At 36.2% G+C, this 23416-nt stretch overlaps 1 protein-coding gene and 1 long non-coding RNA gene across 2 annotated transcripts in view; one reads left to right on the top strand and one right to left on the bottom strand.

The window, feature by feature from the left end:
* ERC2 (ELKS/RAB6-interacting/CAST family member 2) overlaps positions 1-23416 on the bottom strand; it is an 875889-nt gene that overhangs the window by 462809 nt on the left and 389664 nt on the right. The window contains exons 9-12 of the mRNA XM_032458251.1: positions 18547-18684; positions 11483-11623; positions 8195-8335; positions 4089-4124 (exon numbers count right to left, since the gene is read on the bottom strand). Coding sequence (XP_032314142.1) covers positions 4089-4124; positions 8195-8335; positions 11483-11623; positions 18547-18684 — 456 coding nt within the window. The remainder of the gene's footprint in view (positions 1-4088; positions 4125-8194; positions 8336-11482; positions 11624-18546; positions 18685-23416) is intronic.
* On the top strand, positions 1791-21403 carry LOC116657121. The gene is made up of 3 exons (XR_004312123.1): positions 1791-1801; positions 3770-3772; positions 21325-21403. It is a non-coding gene; the product is annotated as an uncharacterized LOC116657121 (long non-coding RNA).

The following is a 23416-nucleotide window of genomic DNA, read 5'->3' as shown; positions in this document are numbered from 1 at the left end:
AAAATTTATAAGAGACCTCTGGTACCATCTCTGGGCACAATAACCTTTAGGACTACAGTAAAGAAGGTATTGGAGATTGATGAAAAAACATATTATTTGTCTAGAATTAAGAACTAAGGGAAGAAAAGAACTCAACTGAAGATAATCTGCATAGTGTTTACAATGGCAAGACAAAACTCTTCCAGGAGTAGAGACTGGTAGTTAAGCTATAGAAAGGTTATTATAAGAAGTAATAAAGATATGCGGGCAAAATTTTAGATTTCTAAGAAGCAGCATTAGAGTAGCACTTAGTAAAATGGAGTGACTAAAGTAAAAGGGTTTTAAAAGCAGAAGGTTTATTTCTATTCTGGGAAAAAAATACTCCCAGTGGGACTTCAAAGTTTAATTCTTACTTATTCTGATTTAGTTTTAGACTGAAAGACATAGGACTGACTGCAAAATTATCTTATTTAACAAAAACAAGTAAGTTATAATTCATCAAATTTTGTAGGGTGGCCATATTCAAAATAAATATATTTTATTTTTAAATAAATAAATTTCCTAGGTACCAATAACTGGTTATAAAATAAAAGAAGAAATATAGCATTCACAACAGTAAATTAAGAAATATATACAAAAATGCTTAGGACTATCCTTAAAAAGAAATATCACAGGCCTACAATAGGAAAATGTCAAACCTTTAGTATAAAAGATAACTGAAATAAATAAAAGTTGTATCAAGTTTGTGAATTGGAAGAAAAAATACTGGAAATATATCAATCACTCTAAAATTATTTTATAAGCTGAATATAATTCAAATTAAAATTAACAATTGTGCTTTTTAATCTACAAGGTGATTCTGAAGTTTATTTGGAATGATAAAATGTGAAGGTTAAGAACATTAAAACAGAACAAGACGTAATAAAAGCAGAAAGAATTAGGGTGGAATTTGTTTCAGTAGATATTTTAAAATATTATAAAGCCACAATAAATAAAATTCTGACCCAAGAAGCAACGGACATTGATAAAACTAAACAGAAGCTCAGAAACTAAGATATTCATCCATATAAGAATTTAGTATAAAATAAAACAGTAGCAAGATCAGTGGATAAAGAATTATTTGATAAATGGCACTGGGATGACCAGATGATTGTTTAGAAAAATAGAGTTAGAACCTCACCACTCAGCATGAATCAAAATAATCTAAAGACAGATAAGGTGATTAAACTGATGTAAAAAGTAACATTAAAAAAATTTAGTATAGGTGAGTGTCTATTCTTGAAATCAGAGTATGACTTCTGAGCATAAAGGCAATGAGGAAATTCCTAAAGGGAAACACAAACTCAGAACCTAAAAATAGTTTCCTACATAAAAAATTTAAATTAAATAAAGTTTGACCAAAATCTGACAAAGTTTCCATATAATGCATAGAATAACTCATAGAAACCAATGAACAAAACAGAAAACTAAAAAACAAATGCTTGTATGACTTGAAGAAACAATTTACAGGAAACAGATAATAAATGTACTAAAAACTTCTACAGCACTAGTAATTAATGAAAGGAAAGTTAAAATGAGAAAAAAATATTCCACTTATGCGTTTGTCAAAGTTATGTAAAATGACAGTTCTCAGTATTGGTCTGGGTGTGAAAGAAAGACTGCCATTATTCAGTGCTTGGAAGAACCATGCCTTGACATAACTTCTCTAAAATGCAACATAGCAGGAAGTATTAGGAGCATTTTAAAATCACTGGCCCAGGAATTTATTCTATTTTAAAAAATAGAAAAGTAGGAAAATTAATATGGAAAGATGCTCTTCAGAGTATTATTTACAGTGGCAAAAAAAAAAAAGAGGAATGAAATGATCAGCATTTTGGAAATGAGCACATAGAGTGAAATATCATACAACCATTAAATAGTGTTTTCGAAGAATAGTTAATTACATGAGAAAATTCTCATGATATGTCACAAAAATAGGATATAAAACCCAATAAGCATTTTGACACAATTTAATGAAAATAAATAGATTATTAGATAAGAAAAAGAAAGAAAGAATAGAGGGAGGGAGGGAGAAAAGGAAGGAAAAAGGGTAGAAAGGGGACGAAGGAAGAAGGAAAGGAGGGAAGGAGGAGAAAGGAAAGAAAGAGAAAAGGGAGAAAGGGAGACAGGAGAAGTGAGAACACTAACAATCAAAAGACGTCTGGGTGGGGGACAACCTAAATGTTCCTAGTGATTATCTCTGAGCAGTGAGATGTCTTGTTATTTTTATTTTCTCCTATATCCATTCATTCTCTGGCAAATTCTCCACAATGACCACATCTTATTTTCACAACCAGAAAAACAAGTCGTTTTTTAAAAAATACCGTTAAGGATAGAAAATCCATAATGCTTTTCAGTCCAAAAAAGATCTGGACCCTGAGAATACCTGCAGACAGGTAGAGCTATATACATTTAATAACTGGTTAAATTCTGAGGATGCCAGAACAATAAGTTAGCTAATTAACTTAGGGAGAAAAATCTGTCACTGACTTTTGAATTAGTCACCTAAAGCACTAAAATATTTTCTTTTGCATCCTGGAGACTCATACTGGGATGAAATGAAGGCAAAATCCAATAACTGTCACATCATCAGTATTTCCAGAAATGATCTAAAAGTTAACAAAGCTATTTCTTTGGCCCTCCATATACTGACAGGGATGGTGAACTCCTATCATGATCCTGGTAAATCTTAGGTGCTGCAGAAACAAAGCCCTCCCCATCTGTCCTGCACACATCCTAAACATGACATACTTAGGTTTTCTCCCTGTCCTTAACTGGTCAGTGTGAGATATTTCAATAAGATTACTTTACACCTCTTTAAAATGATATAAAAAACACACACACACAAAAAAAAACAACAAAAAACAAAAAACCCACTCATTTTCCCAGGGTCAGTTTTCAAGCTTGAAGATATTATTTGTCTTTTTTTCACGTCTCCACTGTCTCGAGCCCACTTATTAACACTTCTATTCAAATGGTAAGGGAAAGGAAATTTGGATTATTTTTGTTGCTCTGCTAAAAATCCTACTTGGAGAAAGAGGTTAATGAAGATGCTCCAATGGAGCTTTAGGAATTCTATTTGGAAAAATCAAATTTGTTTTAAAGAATGGAGGGTGGAGACTGAATCTAATTAAATACATCCAAGCATCCTGCATACATGCTGTATGTATCTTGCAGCTGCAGCTTAACAAAAAGTTGTGAGCTGAATTATTTCCTTTATCCATGCTATTCCTTTCTGCCATGATGGAAATTTATAAATAGGACGTAATTAGAATGCATGATAGCACAGATCACATCTGCCAAATGACAAATTCTGGTCACTTTTATGTAATATTTCTCCCATTAAGTCACTTGAGTTGACAAAACAAACAAAAAAAGCCCTTCTTTAATAAAAGTTAAAGAAACAAAGTGTTTCATATAAATACACATTTGTCATTAGCATAAAAAAATCAGTGTTGGCAGCTGGGCTGTTTTACACATATTTGTACTAGTTACCTGATTTTTGTACCAATAAGCTATAATCAGAATTGTTATTACTTTTTATTAGAAGACTATATTTTAGTTTGTTCTCAAGTCAAATGACATGTTTTTAACTCTTACAAAATCCAAAATGATGTTAGGCATTTACCAATCTCAAAAGGCATAGCCCTATTTTAAAATCTAAACCAATTTTAAATTCTATCACTTGAATATAACATATATTGAGTTGTTTGCTCTTTTACAAATGCTATCTCTTTTGGTATAGATTAAGTCTGTATTTGAAGGATCTGGGAAAGAATTCCATAAGCCTATATCTGCAGCTGACCTCTGCTTTTCTATAGCCTTAGAGTTGAAGTTAAGACAGAGGTAATATCAGAGCTGGCAATATTCCCTTGAGTTCTTAATTTTTAAACTTCATATTCAAAAGAAATGGCAGTGGCCTCTGCACAGGTCATTTCTTTTGACAGAATGGAAATGGGAAGAGACTCATAAATATTTTTGAAGCCTCCCCAGTTGGCACACTGTGACATGTGATCAATGGATCCTCATGCTTTGATATGTTACAGCGGGAACTTTCAGAAATGACTTACTGGGTTGTACATCTGATTGAACAACTGCTCAGCTTGCTACATTGCAAAGTTGGGGAGGCATTGAAGCACAGACAAGGAAAGAAGGAAAGATCCAGAAAAACAGCATTAGCTCAACAAATCCAGTGCATTTGCACAGACAAACTGGTGATTAAAAAAGAAGAAATTTCAGTTTCTAAACATTCCACAGTGAAAGTGAGAGGCTCTAGGGAAATAGAAATGTTGACTTTGGTTCCTAAAAAAGAATAGCTGGAATAAGAAATTTAAGGTTTGTGTTACTTTCCCTTTCTCAAGTTAAATAACCCATGAAATAAAGAAAGCTGTCCACTTTTGATGATACATGAAGTGCTGGCCTCTAGCAATGAATCAGAAGAAGTGCTTTTGGCCAAGCCTGCAATTTATTACCTGAACTTCAAAGATGGTAATAATAAAAGATTAATTAAATCTTATCATTAAATTTATAGCTCTTCTTTTATATTAACATAAGCCTGAATCTTCTATTCAGTCTAACTTTAGAAAAATATAGATAAGCAGACAGCAGGATAGCAACAGCAAAATATCAGCAAGCAAGACATTATAGGAATAATAGTAAACGGGAAAAGAAAAAATTTAAGTCAGTAGGATGATTGAAGGGAACCAAAATACAGTATTATGCATTGCCTATTACCAGTTTCTACTGTTAATTTATAATAACAAAAATTACAATTGTTAGTGACTATCCTTTTATGTTTCAAGTCCTTCAGAATCTGTAATGCTCTTCTGTTTTACGTAGATTTAAACATTTGCAGATTTAAGTATACTAAATATTATTTTAAATAGCATACTCAAGTTATATTTCTTATATACCTACATCATTAATTTGCAGCTCAATGTCAAGGTGTAGAAGGTGAAATACTGTAGGAACTTTTAATTTGCTTTAAGCTAAGATGTGCTTTTGAAAAACATGAATTTTTTTGTTTATTCAAATTTGATGAAATAATAATTTTACTGTGGTTAAAAAAAAAAAACACCCTCCTCAAAGATGGTATTAATTGGAAAATTACCAGATAACACAAATCATAACATTTTGATTGCTGTTGGTTCTCAACTGATTTCTAGTCATACAAGGTAAATTTACTTTTACATACTGAACACCAAATACTCTTGAAAGATGAAATTATCCACACATCACTAATCAGGTTCTTCTTAATCCCAGGTGATGAATTAATATTAAATAATGCACTAATTTATAAAGCACACTCACAGCTAGTATTTATGCATTATCTGGTTATTATCATCTTATTAGCCTGTCTAATATCAGTAAAGATTTTCTCACAAGAGAATATTTGACTGCATTGTTTTTAAGAGGTAGGATGGAATGTGTAAGGAATAGCTCCTCTTTTGCCTGCAGTAACCATTTTCAACACAAAGTATTTGGAAATGTCTTAAAATAACATATAGTAAAGGGTTAAAAGCAACTAAGTGTGTAAATGTTCTCCACAAGCTTTTATGCTAAAAACTCATGATACCAATTTCTAGCATTGTTTATGAGAGAAAAACAAATTTAAATCACCATTTGGATTCTACTGTCCCTGGCAGAGAAGGTTTCTGTTCAGTTAAACACATCTACTATGTTGTCTGGATTTTATGGCAAAAATACCTGGACACTCACAAATCCTGAGCAAAATTCCATTGGGAATTCATGGTTTATTTATGTCATAATAAAACTATTATGTTTTCAGCTTTCATTTAGTAACCCTTTAAATTTTATTCACAAGTCACATACCCTTTTATTTAAAAGGAGGCCCAGACACTCTTTTAGCTTTTATAGCTGCTTATTTTTCCATGAGTAAATGATGTGTTTATGTGTATATTCACATACTGTTGGCTTATATTTTCAAATATTTCATGTAGATCTCAATTCCTTTTAAGGTGATGGGTACTTGAGGTTTTTATAGAACTATTTATTAGCAGAAATTAAAGACTACTAGAAAAAGTATTTTAAACTTTTGAATTTAGTTGATGCTAGAGAGCCAAAAATAACAAAATAGCATGTGCAGGTTAGGTATGAAAATATTTAAATTATAATTACCTTATTTAATCTCACTGTACTATGCATTTAGGAGATAGTACAAGCAAAGATTATTTATATACTTAGAAATAAATTATCTTTTCAGAAATTAAATAGGTCCTTTCCAGCAAGACAACCATATTTGTTACTTTAATTCTGGTAATGTGGCAGAATGTTAAAATGTTGTCAGAAATAATACTAAAATGTTTACAGAATTTGATCTGTGAATTCCAGTACATGATGTCTACATGAGAGTCTAAGGAAACCACATGCTCTAAATGACTTTGAGAGCGAATCACAGCTATATTGAAAGAAATTAAACTGAATTGCATAGATGTTCATTTATTAAACTAGTCAAGCCATAAACGTGGAAATTACAAGCATCAATATGTGAATCTCTTCCTTTTAACTAGAGGATTTCAAATTCCACAGATGACTTAACACTAAAAGAGAGGGTGTCAAGTATGTATCTGCAGAAATAATATATGAGGTGCCCTCAACTCCATAATGGCTCCTCAGAGTTAATGAAGAACATCTTTTATGCCCAGGTCTTTTGGGGGTTCCTCCTTCTGGACTCAGCACACTGCAACTGAGTTAAGATAATAAAAAGGACCACTATAGTGAGGCAAAAAAGATTGCTCTTTCAGAGTTATCTTAGAACCTGCCTTATGATCACAAAACTGTTCATCAAATAAAAGTACCTTTCTTAGGTTCATTTCTTAATGGACATATGCATGTATAACATATTGCAGAACACATTCATATATGTCAAGAATATATATCATACACCCAAAGCATAAATAACCAAGTCAATTTCCATTTAAACACCCTCAAATGGGCAATTTAAACCCTTCTATTTATTGTTCAAGGTTTCTGCTTAACTAGGTATTGCTTGAAAAAAAGTGAAATGTTGAGTTGATTAGGAAATAGATGTTGCAACATAGAGATTTTCTGGCTGTTTTGTTGTAAAGGGATTTGATCTGTTTATTTATCTTTTTTTCTGTATTACTAAGGAGATTTTATTAGTATGAAATCTCATGACAGTTTCCTAAAATTCTGCAGTAGAGTGAACACAGTATAATCACATTTCAGTTTTATATTGCATCATACAAAATAGTATATTAAAATTTAAAATATCGAGAATAATTTCTCCACAGATACATGATGCTTTCACTTCCCTATCACCTGTACCATATATTTTCACAACTTTAGTAAACAAATCCCCATTCTAGTGTGCTATGAATTATACATACTCAAATTTTACTATATGCTTTGTTTGATTTAGATTCTTATCATCTCTTTTGAATAAGTTTATAAGTTGTCAAAGGGAAACAAAATGCTTAAACTCATAATGTTATGAGTTTCATGTGAACAATGAGTGCAGACGAACCAAACAACACAGGGAAAAAGTCAAAGGAACGATGCATGACTGGAAATGTACTTCACAAAAATGTCCAGTTCAGAGAAAACATGTTAATGCTGCAATGCAAATATACTGCTTTCTTTTCTGAATCCTTCTACATACAACAAGCTTGCTTAGACATTAAAGCCATTTTTGGTCAAGTATAGTCATCTGAGAGATCTTCCAGGGACTTGGCTATTTTGGTGAACTTCTAGAAATTTAGCATTGTCAGATAAACCTTTTGCCAAGTTTCAATTTTAAAAAATGGCCTACTTCTGAAAGTAGTAAAAGTTTATAAACGTATAATGGGGCCCCTGAATTCTTTGGTTTGTTGCAAACATTTCCATATATCTTTTTGATAGTTTCCCAGAAAGTAATGGCTGGTTTTTGTAATAATTTTCACATCTACTACAACTTTCACCTATTTGTCAAGTAGGTTTTCTTTCTTTTTTTCTTTCAGACAGGAAATCTAAGATAACTTTTCAGGTTCACAGACAGATTTGATGTAGACTTCTTAGGAATAAAGGCTGCTTAATTAATTCTTTCATCAGCAGACAACAAAAGATAAAGAGTTTGTATTTTTTTAAATATCTCTTCCTTTCCTATTTTATAACTTCATTGCAAAATGAGTGTGTTTTTTGCTTAGACTTCACTTACCTTTTTTAATTGTGCTTCCAATTTGCTACATTCTTCTTTCTTTTGTTCAATGGCTATTTCTAGAGATTTTAATTTGGAATCCCTTTTCAGCCCTGCTGAGGCTAATGAAGATGCATGTTCCTTGAGGTCAATTAAACTAGACTGAAAGGAAAAGAACACTAGTAAGTAAAACTGCAGTTTCTACTAGCAGTGTCTTCAGTTTGAATATACTGATTCTATACATAGCAATAAAGTATGCATTAGACAGAAAGGGTAAATATAGTCTTACTAAGGTAACAATAGTTGGCTCTGGCCAGGAAATTAAAGTTGGCCAGTTTACAGAACCAAGAAGGATCTAATTGCAGTAGAATCTGATGTGATCAAATAGTATGGTCAGTAAATGCATGTTTCACGTCTAAAAGTTACGCTAATGATCTAACTCCCCAGTTGGTTTGTACATGTCCTGGCAAAACAGACACCCTAAATCTTCCATTTATGTTTTTTAGTGTCAGGTTGTGCAGACTGTAAGACAAATACGAAAGAAAATACCAACTTTAATGCTTTTCTCCCCACAAAGGTCAAATGAAGTAAAAAAAAGAAGCCTTTTATTTTTTTAAATCAAATCCCATTCTGTAACAGAAAAACCACCAAAGCTTTCTTGAACATCTTCCATAGAATCAAAGATAAAATTATTTTAAAAATTAAAGTAGACTTTATGTTCCAGTCCTTTGTAAATCCAGATTCAGCAGATACAATGAATCTCCCCAACTCAGATATGGGATTACCTCAGTTGTATTATTCATCAATTATGCCCAGAAACCAAGAGCTTCCCTGTATAGTCTGAATCCCAAAAAGTAAAGAAATAAATATGTGCATATATCGCAGAATACAAATTTGCAGCTAGAAGGGCAATGTCCATCACCAAACATGAACTGGTTAACATCTAACTACGTGACTAAAATGTTCAAGTTCCACCTCAAATCAGACATTGTGCATTTCCTCTGTAGCCACTTGTAGCACTTATGAAGACACTAAGCACACAGGGGTTTCTCAGTAATGATGTTGTCTAATACTTGACTGCTTCATGGGCACTGGAATAATCTTATTAATGAATATATCACCACAGTCATCCAGCAAACAACCCAGGTTCTAAGAACCATCTGAAGGACAGGTTAGCCATTCTCATTTTTCAGGTCAGGAAACTGAGGATCACATGAGCTGAATATCTTCTCCAAGGTTCTCCAGCTATTAATGGAAGGTACAGGTCTCACACCCAAGTCTCCAACACCAATTTTAGTGGTCTTTACCATATCACTCCCATAGAAATAATAAAAGACCTTATAATACAGGGATTTTGTCATGGTGAAGATTATTAGCACCGCAACTAAATTATAAGCTCCCTGCTAACAACAATTGCATGTTGTTTTCCTTTATAAAGTTTAAATTGCCAGGTGTGTCAATTGCTTTATGTGTCACCTTGGCTAGGCTATAGCCCCCAGTTATTTAGTCAAATGCTAATTTAAGTGTTGTTGTGGAGGTATCTTGTATATGTAACTAACATCTACAATCAGTTGACTTTAAGTAAAGGATATTATTCTCCATAATCTGGGTGGGCCTGAACCTATCATTTGAAAGATCTTAGGAACAGAACTGAGGTTTCCCTCAGAAAGAAGAAATTCCACCTGTGGACTGCAGCATCAGCTCCTGTCCGAGACTTTGCAGTCTGCCCTTCTTGACGGCCTGCCTTGTGAATTCTGGACTTGTTTAGCCAGCCCCTATATCTATGTAAGCCAATTCCTTGTAGTAAATTTCTTAATATTGTTAAATTTCTTAATTCAGTTCTGTTTATCTGGTGGAACCTTGACTGACACACCCAGCGGCAGGCACATTATTATAACAGGAAAAATAAATGTTTGCAGCAATGTCTGTCTAAAATTCATACAATGAATTTCATACAGGCATTGTTTACAAAATTGTTTTCATTTGAAGCTTATGCTCCACCATGTCATTAAGATCTCTTTTCAATTAGATGTATTATATGCATATACATATACACACAAACACTCTTACATATACTGATTTTAAGGTGCAAACCCATGAATAACACTTGCAATCTGTGAAGAATGCTGCAAATTGTGGTCAAAGCTTCTGTGTCTTCTGTCATATACCAACTACAGTAATTACACATCCCCCACATTGGATTTATCAGTGAAATAGTAGGAAGAGGGCTTACATTTTTTTTTCTTTTCATATCAAAGGAATAATCTCCTCTCCAAAAACTAGTAAACTTAAATTTTAGGTAATACAAATTTTGCTTCTGAGTTTCCTCAAAATTCCTATTACTCATCAATTCTTTCCTTCTTGGATTACTAATACAGACAGTACTTTAATTTATATAGAATTATCAAAGCCCAAGGGCTGAGGTGATACTTTGGAGCTGGGAACTATATAACCATGACAAACAGGACAAAAGAATCTGTAACAGCCCTAAAAGATGGTCACTTCCTGCAGAAATAATAAGTGTGAAGGGACTGATTGTGGACAGTGGCACATATCTCAGAGTTTTGGACACTGAATAAAAGAATACGCATTGCTCCTTCTCAAAGTTCTCTCCAAAGTATCTCTAAGTAAACCTAGGGGTTAAGAGGTAAACCTCAGAGTAAGGACACTCTCCATAACCACTAAGCAAAAAATTTCTTTAAAGCATATTGTTTTATATTAAAAATGCAGGTGAGATTTGTATTGTGTATCCATGTTTGCTCTACCAGGAAATACTGTTTCAAATAATTTATCATAATATATAAAAATGATGTCCCAGAAAAGCAGCTACAACCTATACTTGTGTGTCCAGCATGGTGCCATAGGTCCTAATCTGGGAGTTACTGAGTGATCTATTTGAGAAGCACAGATGAATTTTTAGTACCCAACACAAGGATAAGCACATAAGAGGCCCTCAGTAAAGTGAAGCTGTTGCTATTATCAATGTTGTTGTTGTTATCTCAAACAAGGGATCATGGGACATTGAAAAAAATACAGAATCCTCCAAGCCATATGGATATGTAAGACATTAAGAAAAATTTCAAGGAGCTACATTGTATGTGGTTAGCAGAGTACAGAATACATGCACAGAGCATCACTGGATGAAGGGAGTTATAGCAAATATTCTTTGAATTCAGACAGCTTTACAAAGCAAAAGTAACTGTGTCTCCCAAGCCTTCACACAATCCCCTCACACTAAGTCTCTCCAGGCTACTGTGGCTATAGGTTTATGAGGACTATCAATTGGTTCATTCATTTTTCAAGACTCACCTCTTTTTCAGTCAGTTCAGCTTGTAATGCATTGACTTTCTCTTTCAAGTCTTTGTTCTCTTTTCGGAATGATTCTATTTCTTCTAGTCTTTCTCGATCATCTCTCTCCCGCTGTTCTTTCAAACGCTCAATTATTCTTTCCTGTGAGGCAATTGTCAAAAAAGAAGAGGTAAGAACACATCAATGTGTGTGACAAGGCATGCTACAAAAGGAAATAAGAGGTAATACATGTAAGAAATGCTCTACAGGAATTAATATACAAAAGATATTCAAAATTGGGTTTGTGAAGAGAGGCTGTGCACAATAGTATTTGGGAAAGACAATCAATATAGCTTTCAGCTTGTTAATAAAAGTTAGCATCATAGGGTTGCAAGGGACCTTAATACTAAAGTTCATGGCAGTACCAGGAAAATTCCAAGGGCAATTCCAGAGGAGTAAGTTTTAGGCATCAAGACCCAAAGCCTTGTATAAGCAAGGGGAAGAAGCAGAACCAAACTCATGGATCAGAACCAGAATCTTCACTTGGCTTTCCTATTTGATGTCAATGAACTTTCCTTGGTTTCTGAAGATTCTTCTCATTAGAAAGGCGATCAAAGTAGGGCAGGACGGAGACCCTCCAGGACTTAGGTCTGGACTCCCAGTGAGAAATCAAAGCAAAGTAAAGAATAAGCTCATTATATAAGTGATTTTCCAATGTGTCTGGAAGTGTTTATTCACTTCCCTATTTTTTAATGACTTCATGGCCATCAGTAATGACTCCAAAACATTGCTAGAATTTGAGCTTCCTTTATTGAGAGGTTATTATAATGGTAGGAACTGTGATGTACCCTTCTCATCTAAGTCCTCCCTACATCTGTGAGAACTGAACTAGTACTACTGCTAACAGTGCAGTGATGAGGAAACCTAGCTTCAGAGAGGCCAACTAACCCATCCAAGGGGACCCAGCTCAAAGACCAAAGGCCTACACTGGCATTCAGGGCCGTCTGAGTCTTAGCTACACCCATGAGATCACAGTGCCACAAACATGTGCCTGGACCGATTCAAGGAGATCTGAAGACCTGTCTGTCCTTGACTTTTATATTAAAGTGAAAACATTACTCCAGTAGACATGTTTTCAAAAATGTGAAATCTTACTGATGTCAAAACAAGAACCTTCTTTTTGGAAAGAAAATTCCACTTGGGTAAAATTTTAGTTAGATTTCTGAAATTTGTTTCAAATTAGCCAATACATATGTGAACTTCCTTTTGGATGGCCAAGGTAAAAAATATTGCTTCAACAATGATGCTCAAGGATAATATCCTTAAGGATACTATCTTTTACATTCTTATACATACAAAGTACAAGACGATGCCTGATACATAAGACAACTGTAAAGCCCAGTGTTTAATTCAGAGGGAAGTTGGTTTGAACACTAAGCCTGTGATTTAAGATCCTGCAGGCAAGCAACTATTCTACCCCAGTGACAATAATTTATGTATCTAATGCTTTCAAGGGAGAAAAAGAATACTATTATTGTTTTGCAATTATTTAAAAACACTTTAAAATGAAGTATATTATTATAAGAGTGCAAGTATAAATAGAACAAGTAAGTACTAACTGCCTACATTTGTTTCTTCTTGGTTTTAGTTACAGACCTATTTTACTCTGTCTGTGACATTGGTGAGTGGATGTTTATGTGATTGACAGAAGAAGGAATGGCCTCAGTGAACGTTAAGTCTTTCAAGGGCTTTTAACAATTTCAGCAACTGAGCCCTCACTGCCTTTTGCCTGCACATATTGCAAAAGCCTCACGACTGATCACCAAGCAAGCAAGCCCTCTCCATCCCATTGCTTCCATCCCAGGGCTGTTGGAGTGACATTTTAAGCCCCAAACTGACCATGTCACCTCACTATTTGGAAACCTTCCCAGGAATTGCTCTGATCAGAACATGTGGCATTTATTCCCACTCGGTATGTCCTTCTTCTCAGCCTAGCTTTCCAAAGGGCAGCACTCAAATCTTATGACTCTCTTAGCCCAGGGCTGGGCAAACCGTCTGGCATAAAATGGCTGATAGAAAGAACAAGAATTCAAATTAGGGATCATCTTGTCCTCAAAGGAAGGGAAAGAAAATTAAGCATGCGTGCTAACATCTAGAAGGTGTCAGAGTCATTCGGACATTAGGTTGATTTGCTCTAAGCACTTGTACTATTGACTAAGCATCGATGACAAAAAAAAAAAAAATCAGCAAGCAGTATAATGTTTTTAAGTGTTATTGATGATTCAGTACTATAAAGTATTTCTCTGTCAATCACAAAACTAATTTAACTGTCAGCTGCAAAGGGCCAGATGTCAGAAACATGTGTTAAAAGGCCCTAATATGCCATGATCTACTTGATTAACAACTAACTTGCAGAAATTCCAACAATGTGTTCTTGTTTTAGTCTTATTTGCATTGGCAAGTGTTCCTTGTACACCCATCTGGCTCTGCAGAGGTCTAATCTATTTATGCTTTATCACTGGATGGGAACTGCATTGCAGTAGCCTCCAGCTCCGGTATCTGGCTTTCTGCTAACTGCTTATCGGCTATGTGGCCACAGCAAGGCTTGGTGAGACCAGCTTTGTAAATACTGGGGGTTCTGTCTCTTGAGCTTCTGTGTGTCAATCCTAGAGCTAAGGCATACTCAATCTTAACTCACTAAACAGCATTATTTTTTTACACACTCTGGATATTTGAATAAGTTCTGGGAAATTAAAAGGAATAACACACTCCCTGTGATATAATAATCCAAGTGAAATGGTGACTAGTGCCTAATGGGTTCTATTCATCAGCCAAAAGACAGTAAATAATTAAACGTTCTTAGAAGTCCACGATTTTTAATTAATCACTTTCTTTTTTGAACCATGTCTTGTTGCAGAGGATCTGTCCAATTATATGTGGATAAAAATGGAACTTGTGAGGAAAAGGTCATTAAAGGAGAATGTGATGTTGTCAAAAGCACAAAGATCAGAACATTTATGTTTTAGTCCCATCCATTACCCATGAGCTGAGTGGCTTTGGGATAGTACAGGGGAGGCAACAAAGTCCCAATCAAAGATGAATTTAGACAGAGTAGAAGTGACTTTCCGGAAAGCTGGGTTGAGAAGTTAGCTTGTGTCATGTTTGATTAATGATGTCTGCCTAAAGCCCAGAAATAAGGAACGGTGCTGCACATGTCCCAGATTTTCATTTCTGGGCAAGTCATTTCACCTCACCAAGCCCAATTCCCATCTTTAAAATGAAAGAGCATGGATTTAGTGATTCTCAAAGTGTGGTCTTTCAACTACTTGCATCAGAATCACTAGGCATTCTTGTTAAAAATCACAGATTCCTGGTCCCCACTGCAAAGCGCTGAATCAAAATCACTAGGAAATAGGACCCAGGAAACTATATTTAAGAAGCTTTCTAGATAAGATTATTTGGATATACACAGAAGTTTGATACCCACTGGAACAAATACTTAAAAAAAGTCTACGATTCTTCGTCTCTGATAGAGAACTTTGTCAGTTCCTATCCAGTGTTTTTGTCTGTTTTTCAAATACACTTACACTCTGATTTTGGCACTTTTGAAAATCCTCTACCAGTAAATTGCTCTGCGCTTGCTTTTATTCTTTATCAAGTGAAAGACTGAAAAATCAGATGCAAATAGGGTTTGGAAACCAAGAGTTCACAGAGCTATTTTGTTTGGCTTGAGCGTCATATTTTAAAATCTGAACTTGAGCATTCCGAGATAAGTCTGAGACTCTCCATCCTGCCATAGTCACCAGCAGTCCTTACTGCTTAACACCAAATGTACTTCCCTCATTTCTGCTCCCTACCTGGACCTTCATGGCATCTAAGTTCTCAGTTCCTCATCCATGGTCCAGTGGAGATTTCACGTGCCTGAGATTGTGGATTAGCAAACTGAATAATTATTGTTAATGTAGTTCCAAAAGAGAATGGAATTTAGAGGTCAGCTAATTTAAATGTGTGTTTTGAAGATAAGGTACTGAGAAGAGAAGAGGCTTGCCTCCACGTGATACAACTATCAAGTAGTGGTGACAGTTTGAGGAGGCCAGACCCTCACAGACCTCAGCTTTCTTTCCTGGACTTCCCCTGGGTCTCAAAGGAAGTCCTGAAATAAAGGGAGTAGTTTCTGATTTGAGAACTGTTTTGGGATTTAAACCAGAATAAATGAAATTTTTAATAGGGCCCAAGGGAAAAAATGATAAAATCCTGCAAAGAATCCATGACACAGAAAATTATAGGAAATCAGTTTACTTCTGTATATTTGGAGAAGGAAATTAAGAGGTATAAATGGGCTGACATCATATCAAAACTGCAAAGGAGACGCATAATTATTAATAGTTTTTGAGACATTCCCTTATTCAAATTTCATAAGCAAAATTACTATAAGAAAGTTTCGATACTAAATTCTTGAAAATTGAAAAAAGGGTATTTTCCCTGAAAAAATTTTATTTATTCTTATAAGTCTCCAAATAATTACAATTAAAATCTAATCCTAAAATTATAATCTTAACAGTTTTTAATAGGGACATTAAAACTATCTAGCCATACAATCATGGATCTTTTTTTAGCTTCTATATTTTTAGCATAGAGCAGTGGTTCATACTACAGCGTACATCACAATGACCTAGGAGCTTGCCATAGTGCAGACTTCCAGGCCCTACTCAAGGTTCTGGTTCAGTAGGTATACATGGGGCCTAATAATTATATTTTCAACAGGCACCTCCTGGTGGTTCTGAAGTAGAAGTCAGAGAAGACTTCTTTAAGAATCACTGACTTAGGGAACCAGTGGGCTACTGAATCTAATTCCCCTATCTTACAAACGGGAAATTTGAGGCCCTGGGAGAGAAAAGTATTTGTAAAGGTCACACAGTTTGTTAGTGGCAGAGACTGGCTCCTAGGTCTCCTTCTACTTGATCTCATTACCCCGAAGTTTATGATAATATAGAATAAAGGAAATAATGCTGTTACTATAGTGTAACACCCCCCACAAAAAAGACCACTACCCCCTACATTTGTGAGAAAGCCTGCAAAGTGCTGCAGAATCAAAAATGATGAGAAACATGAAGAAAAAGAACATAATGGGGGTCTACTCACATACTTTAAAAGTTAAAATTTCTTTGTTTCAAGCTGAGTTTGAAAATAATTATGTCAATAACACGGGAGCAAAGGCTGCACTGATGCATGACATGTCCAACCAAAAATAAGCTATGTCTCCTCAGAATGCCTATGAACTTGACCTATTCTAGTCTTGGGTACTGGTTCTTTGACTCTTAGGAAGTGACGGGAGATAAAACATGCAAATCCAACTCAAGGCCTACTGCTGCTCAGCTCAGTGCACTGCAAACATTCAGCAAGGTTCCAGTCCAACAATAGATGCCCAGAAAACGAATCAACTAATTAGCTAGAATTAAATGCACTAGAAATCATTTTAGAAATTTTTTAACATCAGAATGACCTATTCTCCTGATAGATTTCATTCATTCTTTTAACAAAGTAATCCTTTTAAATGTAAGTCAGAACAAAGCCCTTCAAATGGTTTCCTATCCTCTTCAGAGTGAAAGTCGAAATTTTTCATCTTTTCTCAGAAAGCCCTACAAGATCTGCTCCTTCTCTCCTCCCCCTCCCACCCTGCACTTGCTCTCCCCTCCAATACATCCTCCCTCCAGAAGTGCTCATGGTTCATCCCTCACTTTCTTCAGGTCTTTCCTTAAATGCCCCCTTCTCAGTAAGACTTCAAACCTAGCCATTTCATCCCTGCACTACCTGTATCCCTCCATGCTTTTTTTCTACAGAAATTATTACCCTCTGAAGTCCCAAGTGTTTTACTTATTTATTGTCTATGGCTCCCTTACCCCCATTAGAATCTAAACTCCACAAGAGCCAGAATTTTCACCCATTCTCTTCTCTGCCGGATCCCCAGTGCCCACAGCACTCCCTGTCATATGGTGGGGGCTCACTCCACCAGCACCCACTGAGTACTCCTTCATGCAGGTATTGTGCTAGCATTGGGGGAAGGCAAGCTAACACAAATATGGGTATGTTGCTTGGGCTTGGAGTCTAGCAGAGAAGACTGATTAATCACATAAAAACAGACAAATGAACAATTAAGATTGTAACAAGAGCTCTGAGAAGTTCATGGTGTTCATGAGAACATAACAGAGGATTTTACCCTGGAGGCTTCCCTGAGGAAATGGTAATAATAACAGCTATAACTTGTTATACCAATTTTTCTAAACACTTTGACTAAATGCATTTCTCCTCAACATAATCCACTAAAGTAGGTACTATTATATCCTCTTTTACAAATGGAGAAAGTGAGCAGTTAAGTAACTTGTCCAAAGTAGTCAGTGTCAGACTTAGGATTTAAATCCAACCAGTATGGCTGCAATGTCCACATTCTTACTACTACGCAATACAGCTTCTCAGGAAGCTGAACTCTCAGAAGGGGAATTAAGTCTGCAGACAGTAAAGAACATTCTAGGCTTAGTAATAGCATGTGAAAAGGGTCTAAGGCAGGAGGGAACATGGTGCAGTTAAAAATCTTGGAGGCCAGCAAGGCTAGAGCACAAATAACAAGGGAAGAGAGATGAAGGATGAGGCAGGAAAAGAAGGAAGGAAAGATGGAAGGAAGGAAGGGAGGAGGAAAAGAAGGAAGAAAGGAAGGAAAGAAGGAAGGAAAGAGAGAGAGTGAGGCAAGCAGGCTGTTCATACAAGAGCCAGAGCAAATGAAGGGACAGACCCTACAGGGAAGGTTAAAAATTTCAGTTTCTTTCATACTAAAAATAATGACAAGGTAGTGAAAGTTTTCAAGCAGGGCCAAGGATGATGCAATCAGATATGCATTTCAGAAAGATGCCCTTGGCTCCAGTGTGCCAAGTCTACTGCAGAGGGCTAGCACAGGAGTGGGAGGCCCAGCTGAGACCAGGGTTAGTGTGAGTGCACGGAGAAAAGAAGGCACACTGAAGTGCATTGGGATCATCTCCTCTCAACCATGTTACCCTAAATCCTGATATCCCTGCTTTTTAGTCCAAGCTCACCTTCTCTGACAAAGCCTCCTCGAGTGTCGCCAGCGCAGTGTCCGTATTACTGGAATCAGTCTGCAAGGACTTCACTCTGTCTTTCAGATTGGTCAGTTGCTTGTCTTTATCCCTAAGTTGCTCTTGTAAGTTTTCAATCTGAAAGTAAAGACCACCATATTTAATACACATTTTATTACATATCTAATGCCAAGATTCCTGAAGTGGACCTATTAAAAAAAAAAAAAAACACCCAAGATTATGGAAACTGTCGATATTACAACGTTACATTTTGACTTAGAATCAAGGCCATTTTGATGAGACCTTCTTTCTTTCATGTAATCCAACTTTGTTTTTAAATGGCAATACAGATGAGCAGCATATCTTCCTCCATGCAAATGCAAGCCCTCCAGACACATAAGCACTATTATTTCTATATATTTCTATTCCTTTCACCAGTCCTTTTTAAGTCTCAAGTCCATAAACCTAATCTTGGTGTAGTGAATCAGAGAAACACACATACAGGACTTATTCATTCAATAAGCAGGCACATATTGGGTGCCCATTCTGCCCTTTATCAGTATGTGGCAGAACCTATGTAGTCATTCACTCACTCTTTTATTCAGTATTAAACTTTGTGATATGCCAAATGTTGTCAAGTGGCTGTTTTAAAGTAACCACATGAAAAGCCAAGTAGGTTATCACCAGTAGACTGTTAATGGGAAGAACTTGTGATATAAATCAAATGTAACAAGTACTGAACACTCCATTTGGCAACTAAGTCATGTGCTGGCAACCAACCAGCCATTATTATCTACTATCTGCAGCCTGAAATAAACACAGCAAATAGCCGATTGTAATGCCTGCCCAGGAGCCACAGCAAGGACCTTCTCTTGGGCATTTCATACATTATCATTCATGTTTTTATTCTCTGCTTTCAAACCATGTATTTCTTATCTAAGGATTAAAAAAACCCACTGTACAAACAATTTATTCGTATTAAGGGTTTTAAAATGACAAGGAAAAAAAGCAGTACAACTCTAAGATAAGTCCCATTCAAAATATTTGTATTCTGCACCCAGGCTTTCTTAGAAAATCATTCCAAATGCATGTTTCACAATGTGGAACTAACAAATTTGGGGATTACTCAAGTCACATAGCATGAATCTGGAACGGCAATACAAATAATGACAATAGTAGAAGCAATAATGAAGAGGAGGAGGGGTGACAAGTGGAAGTGGGAGCAGTAGCAGCATCAAAATAGCTCTGAATGCAAAGATAACGACTCTGCTGACCCTTAATCTAAGAACAGAGGACTTGGTTAATTTTTCCAATGGTTAAAATGGATGTGGGCTAATGAAGAGAAACTTTTCTTCCTTCCAATTTTTCCACCTTCCTTTCCTTCCTTCTTCTTTCTTTTATTCCTTCCTTTCTCCTTCCCCCTCCTCCACCATCTTCTTCCTCTTTTTTGCCAGTGAGGTTTTTAGTATGACATGTTTTCAGCCTTGAGACAGGCATCCTGGTTTAGGTCAAATGATTAACCTTCTCTTTCATAAAAATGCATTGTGTTCCTATCCAGCTACCACTGTGAGAATTCACTGTCCCTCCATGAAAAACACAGGAACTCAAAAGGTATTATCATCCACAGTCAAAACAAAGGCTTCCTCCATTCCAGACAAGTGTTCATGTGGTTACACAACACCACAGGCAAATATACAAGTGAGCAAAAATATGGATGGCTACATATCAGAATGATAGTCATTATATAGAAGGAGCCAGCAACTGAGAGGACTGACTCTTGAGAGAGAATGTGTGTTATTATTTTGAGCACACTTACACCCACAGATACATCTGTGTACACATATGTGTGCAAATCCATGGTGGCTGCAAACAAACTGATTAACTTCCCTCTGTCCAACCTGGAAGACAGTGCCCTAGACAGGGGAGAGGAGACTCTCCCTCAGGGCGTCAGCACTGGGGCAGTGGCATCACTGTTTTCAAGAGACTATGGGCTCTGGAAATAGAGATTAAAGAAGACTGTTGTTAGCCTGTGTGAAATTCCCTGGGGCCTTCTCAAATTACTGAGAAGACTAAGGATGTTGAGGGTCAGGGGTCCCAGAAGTATGCAGGTAGGAGATAAGACTTGGAGAAATGTGGGCTGCTGAGACCTGGGGACACAGGAGTGACAGATCTATTTATGTCAGATCTTAAGAATTCAGCAGAAGAGCCAATTATACCGCAGACAAGACCAAAAGACACATCTGGGAACTGGAGATGTTTATAAAGCTAAGAATACACTACTTTAAGAAATGTTGCAATAATATCGCCAAAAATTATTTTTCTTTTTTAATTGAAGTAGTTAGTTGATTTACAATGTTGTGTTAGTTTTTGGTGTACAGCATATTTTACTATGAAAAACAGTATAATGATTCTTTAAAAAATAAAAATAGTCTTACCATATGATCCAGCAATCCCACTCCTGGGCATATATTTGAAGGGTACTCTAATTCAAAAGGATACATGCACCCCAATGTTTATAGCAGCACTATTTACAATAGCCAAGACATGGAAGCAACCTAAATGCCCATAGACAGATGACTGGATAAGGAATGATTCTTAATAACAAGGTACAGACCAGGATGGAGAATATAACCTCTTTTGTAAAATTTTAAAAACCTGTAGATAGATACATATATGTAGCTACTGAAATAAAATTTTTTTCTGGGAAAAAAAATCACAAGAAATGTTAACACCTGTTTAACTTTGGGGGAAAGGGTCTAGGTTGCAAACAGGTGGAAGGGAGCTTCTTTTTCTTATTTCTGTAGTTTTCTGCTTGAATTTTCTAGCCATGTAGGTTTTATTCATTTTTAATACCAACTGAAATTATCTGGTTGGTGAGATTATAGGACATTTTAGTTTATATTTGTATATAAAAATTTTTAAACCATTATGCAACTATTTAAAATCAAGTTTGCATACAATTGATAACTAAGTGGAAATACTAGAGTGAGGAGGGAAAAAAGTAGTATGTAAAAATCATATGACTTTTTTTTATTGAGTTATAATCATTTTACAATGTTGTGTCAAATTTCAGTGAAGAGCACAATTTTTCAGTTATACATGAACATATATATATTCATTGTCACATTTTTTTTCTCTGTGAGCTACCATAAGATCTTGCATATATTTCCCTGTGCTATACATTATAATCTTGTTTATCTATTCTAATTTTGAAATCCCAATCTGTCCCTTCCCAAATCCAGCCCCCTTGGCAACCACAAGTTTGTATTCTATGTCTAAGTCTATTTCTGTTTTATATTTATGCTTTATTTGCTTTCTTTTATTTTTTTTTTAGATTCCACATATCAGTGATCTCATATGGTATTTTTCTTTCACTTTCTGGCTTACTTCACTTAGAATGACATTCTCCAGGAACATCCATGTTGCTGCAAATGGAGTTATGTTGCCAGTTTTTATGGCTGAATAGTATTCCACTGTATAAATATACCACCTCTTCTTTATCCAGTCATCTGTTGATGGACATTTAGGCTGTTTCCATGTCTTGGCTATTGTAAATAGTGCTTCTGTGAACATTGGGGTGCAGGTGTCATCCTGAAGTAAGGTTCCTTCTGGATATATGCCCAGAAGCGGGATTCCTGGGTCATATGGTAAGTCTATTCCTAGTCTTTGGAGGAATCTCCATACTGTTTTCCGCAGTGGCTGTACAAAACTGCATTCCCACCAGCAGTGAAGGAGGGTTCCCTTTTCTCCACAGCCTCTCCAGCATTTGTCATTTGTAGATTTTTGAATGATGGCCATTCTGACTGGTGTGAGGTGATACCTCATTGTAGTTTTGATTTGCACGTCTCTTATAATTAGTGATTTCAACTTTGATTTAATCATTGACCCATTGTTTTCTTAATAGCATGTTGTTTAATCTCCATGCTTTCCTTTTTTTCTCCTTTGTTTCTCTGTAGTTGATTTCTAGTTTCATGGCATTGTGGTCAGTAAAGATGCTTGAGATAATTTTTAATCTTCTTAAAAGACATTTCTTTGTACAAAGAAAAAACTTTAGCTAACACAGAATAAAAACATATATAAAAGGAACTCAATAAAATTTTATTTAGCAATAGTATGACTGATGATTTTAGTTTTCTTCTTTATACTTTCCCGCATTTCCCAGGTTGTTTTCTGTGAACATAACAGAATAAAAGATATTTAAGACCAACTACAAAATATCAGAATTGTTCTTTAATTGTGTTTTGAACGTAAGTTTGTGCTTTTCAAAAGGACTCATTTTACAGGAGGAGGCCAAGATGGCAGAGTAGAAGGATGCTTGTAGCTCACCCTCTCCCACAAATACACCAAGACTCACATCCACAGACCCACTCAGCCAACCAGAGCACCTGCGGAACTCCGACAGAACATCTTCCTCTTCAAAAGATAGAGATGCCAAAAATCTGGTAGGAGAAAAGGAAAAAAGAAAGAAGAAAAGGCAAAACAATGGGACAGGTCCCGCAGGGAGGAAGCAGCAAAGGAAGACTGGCGCTCGTTCGCTGGGTCTCTCCTCTCCAACTGAGAGACCAACGGGGCGGAGGGGGAGCCTCCGAGGCTCGGTTCTGTATAGAGCAGCCCTTGACCGACAGAACTAAGTTAAACGGGCACAGAGGGTCCCCGTGACACCCAGCCCCAGACGCGGCCCGGCAGCCAGGGGCAGGGCCAGGCTGCCTGAGACAGGCAGAGGACGGGGATGGCTGCACTGAGGCAGCCCAAGGGGACTGCAGGGAGCTGTGTGCCGTGGCTGTGGGTGCACAGGGCAGAACAACCTGGGCCCTCCATAAAACAACATGGCTGATGTGCCCTGGGGGGAAGGGTGCATACCCCTGTCTCT

This window comes from Camelus ferus, chromosome 17, assembly GCF_009834535.1.
Source record: "Camelus ferus isolate YT-003-E chromosome 17, BCGSAC_Cfer_1.0, whole genome shotgun sequence".
NCBI lineage: Eukaryota > Metazoa > Chordata > Mammalia > Artiodactyla > Camelidae > Camelus > Camelus ferus.
Note: the sequence above shows the minus strand (reverse complement) of the source record. Positions and strands in the feature narration are given on the sequence as shown.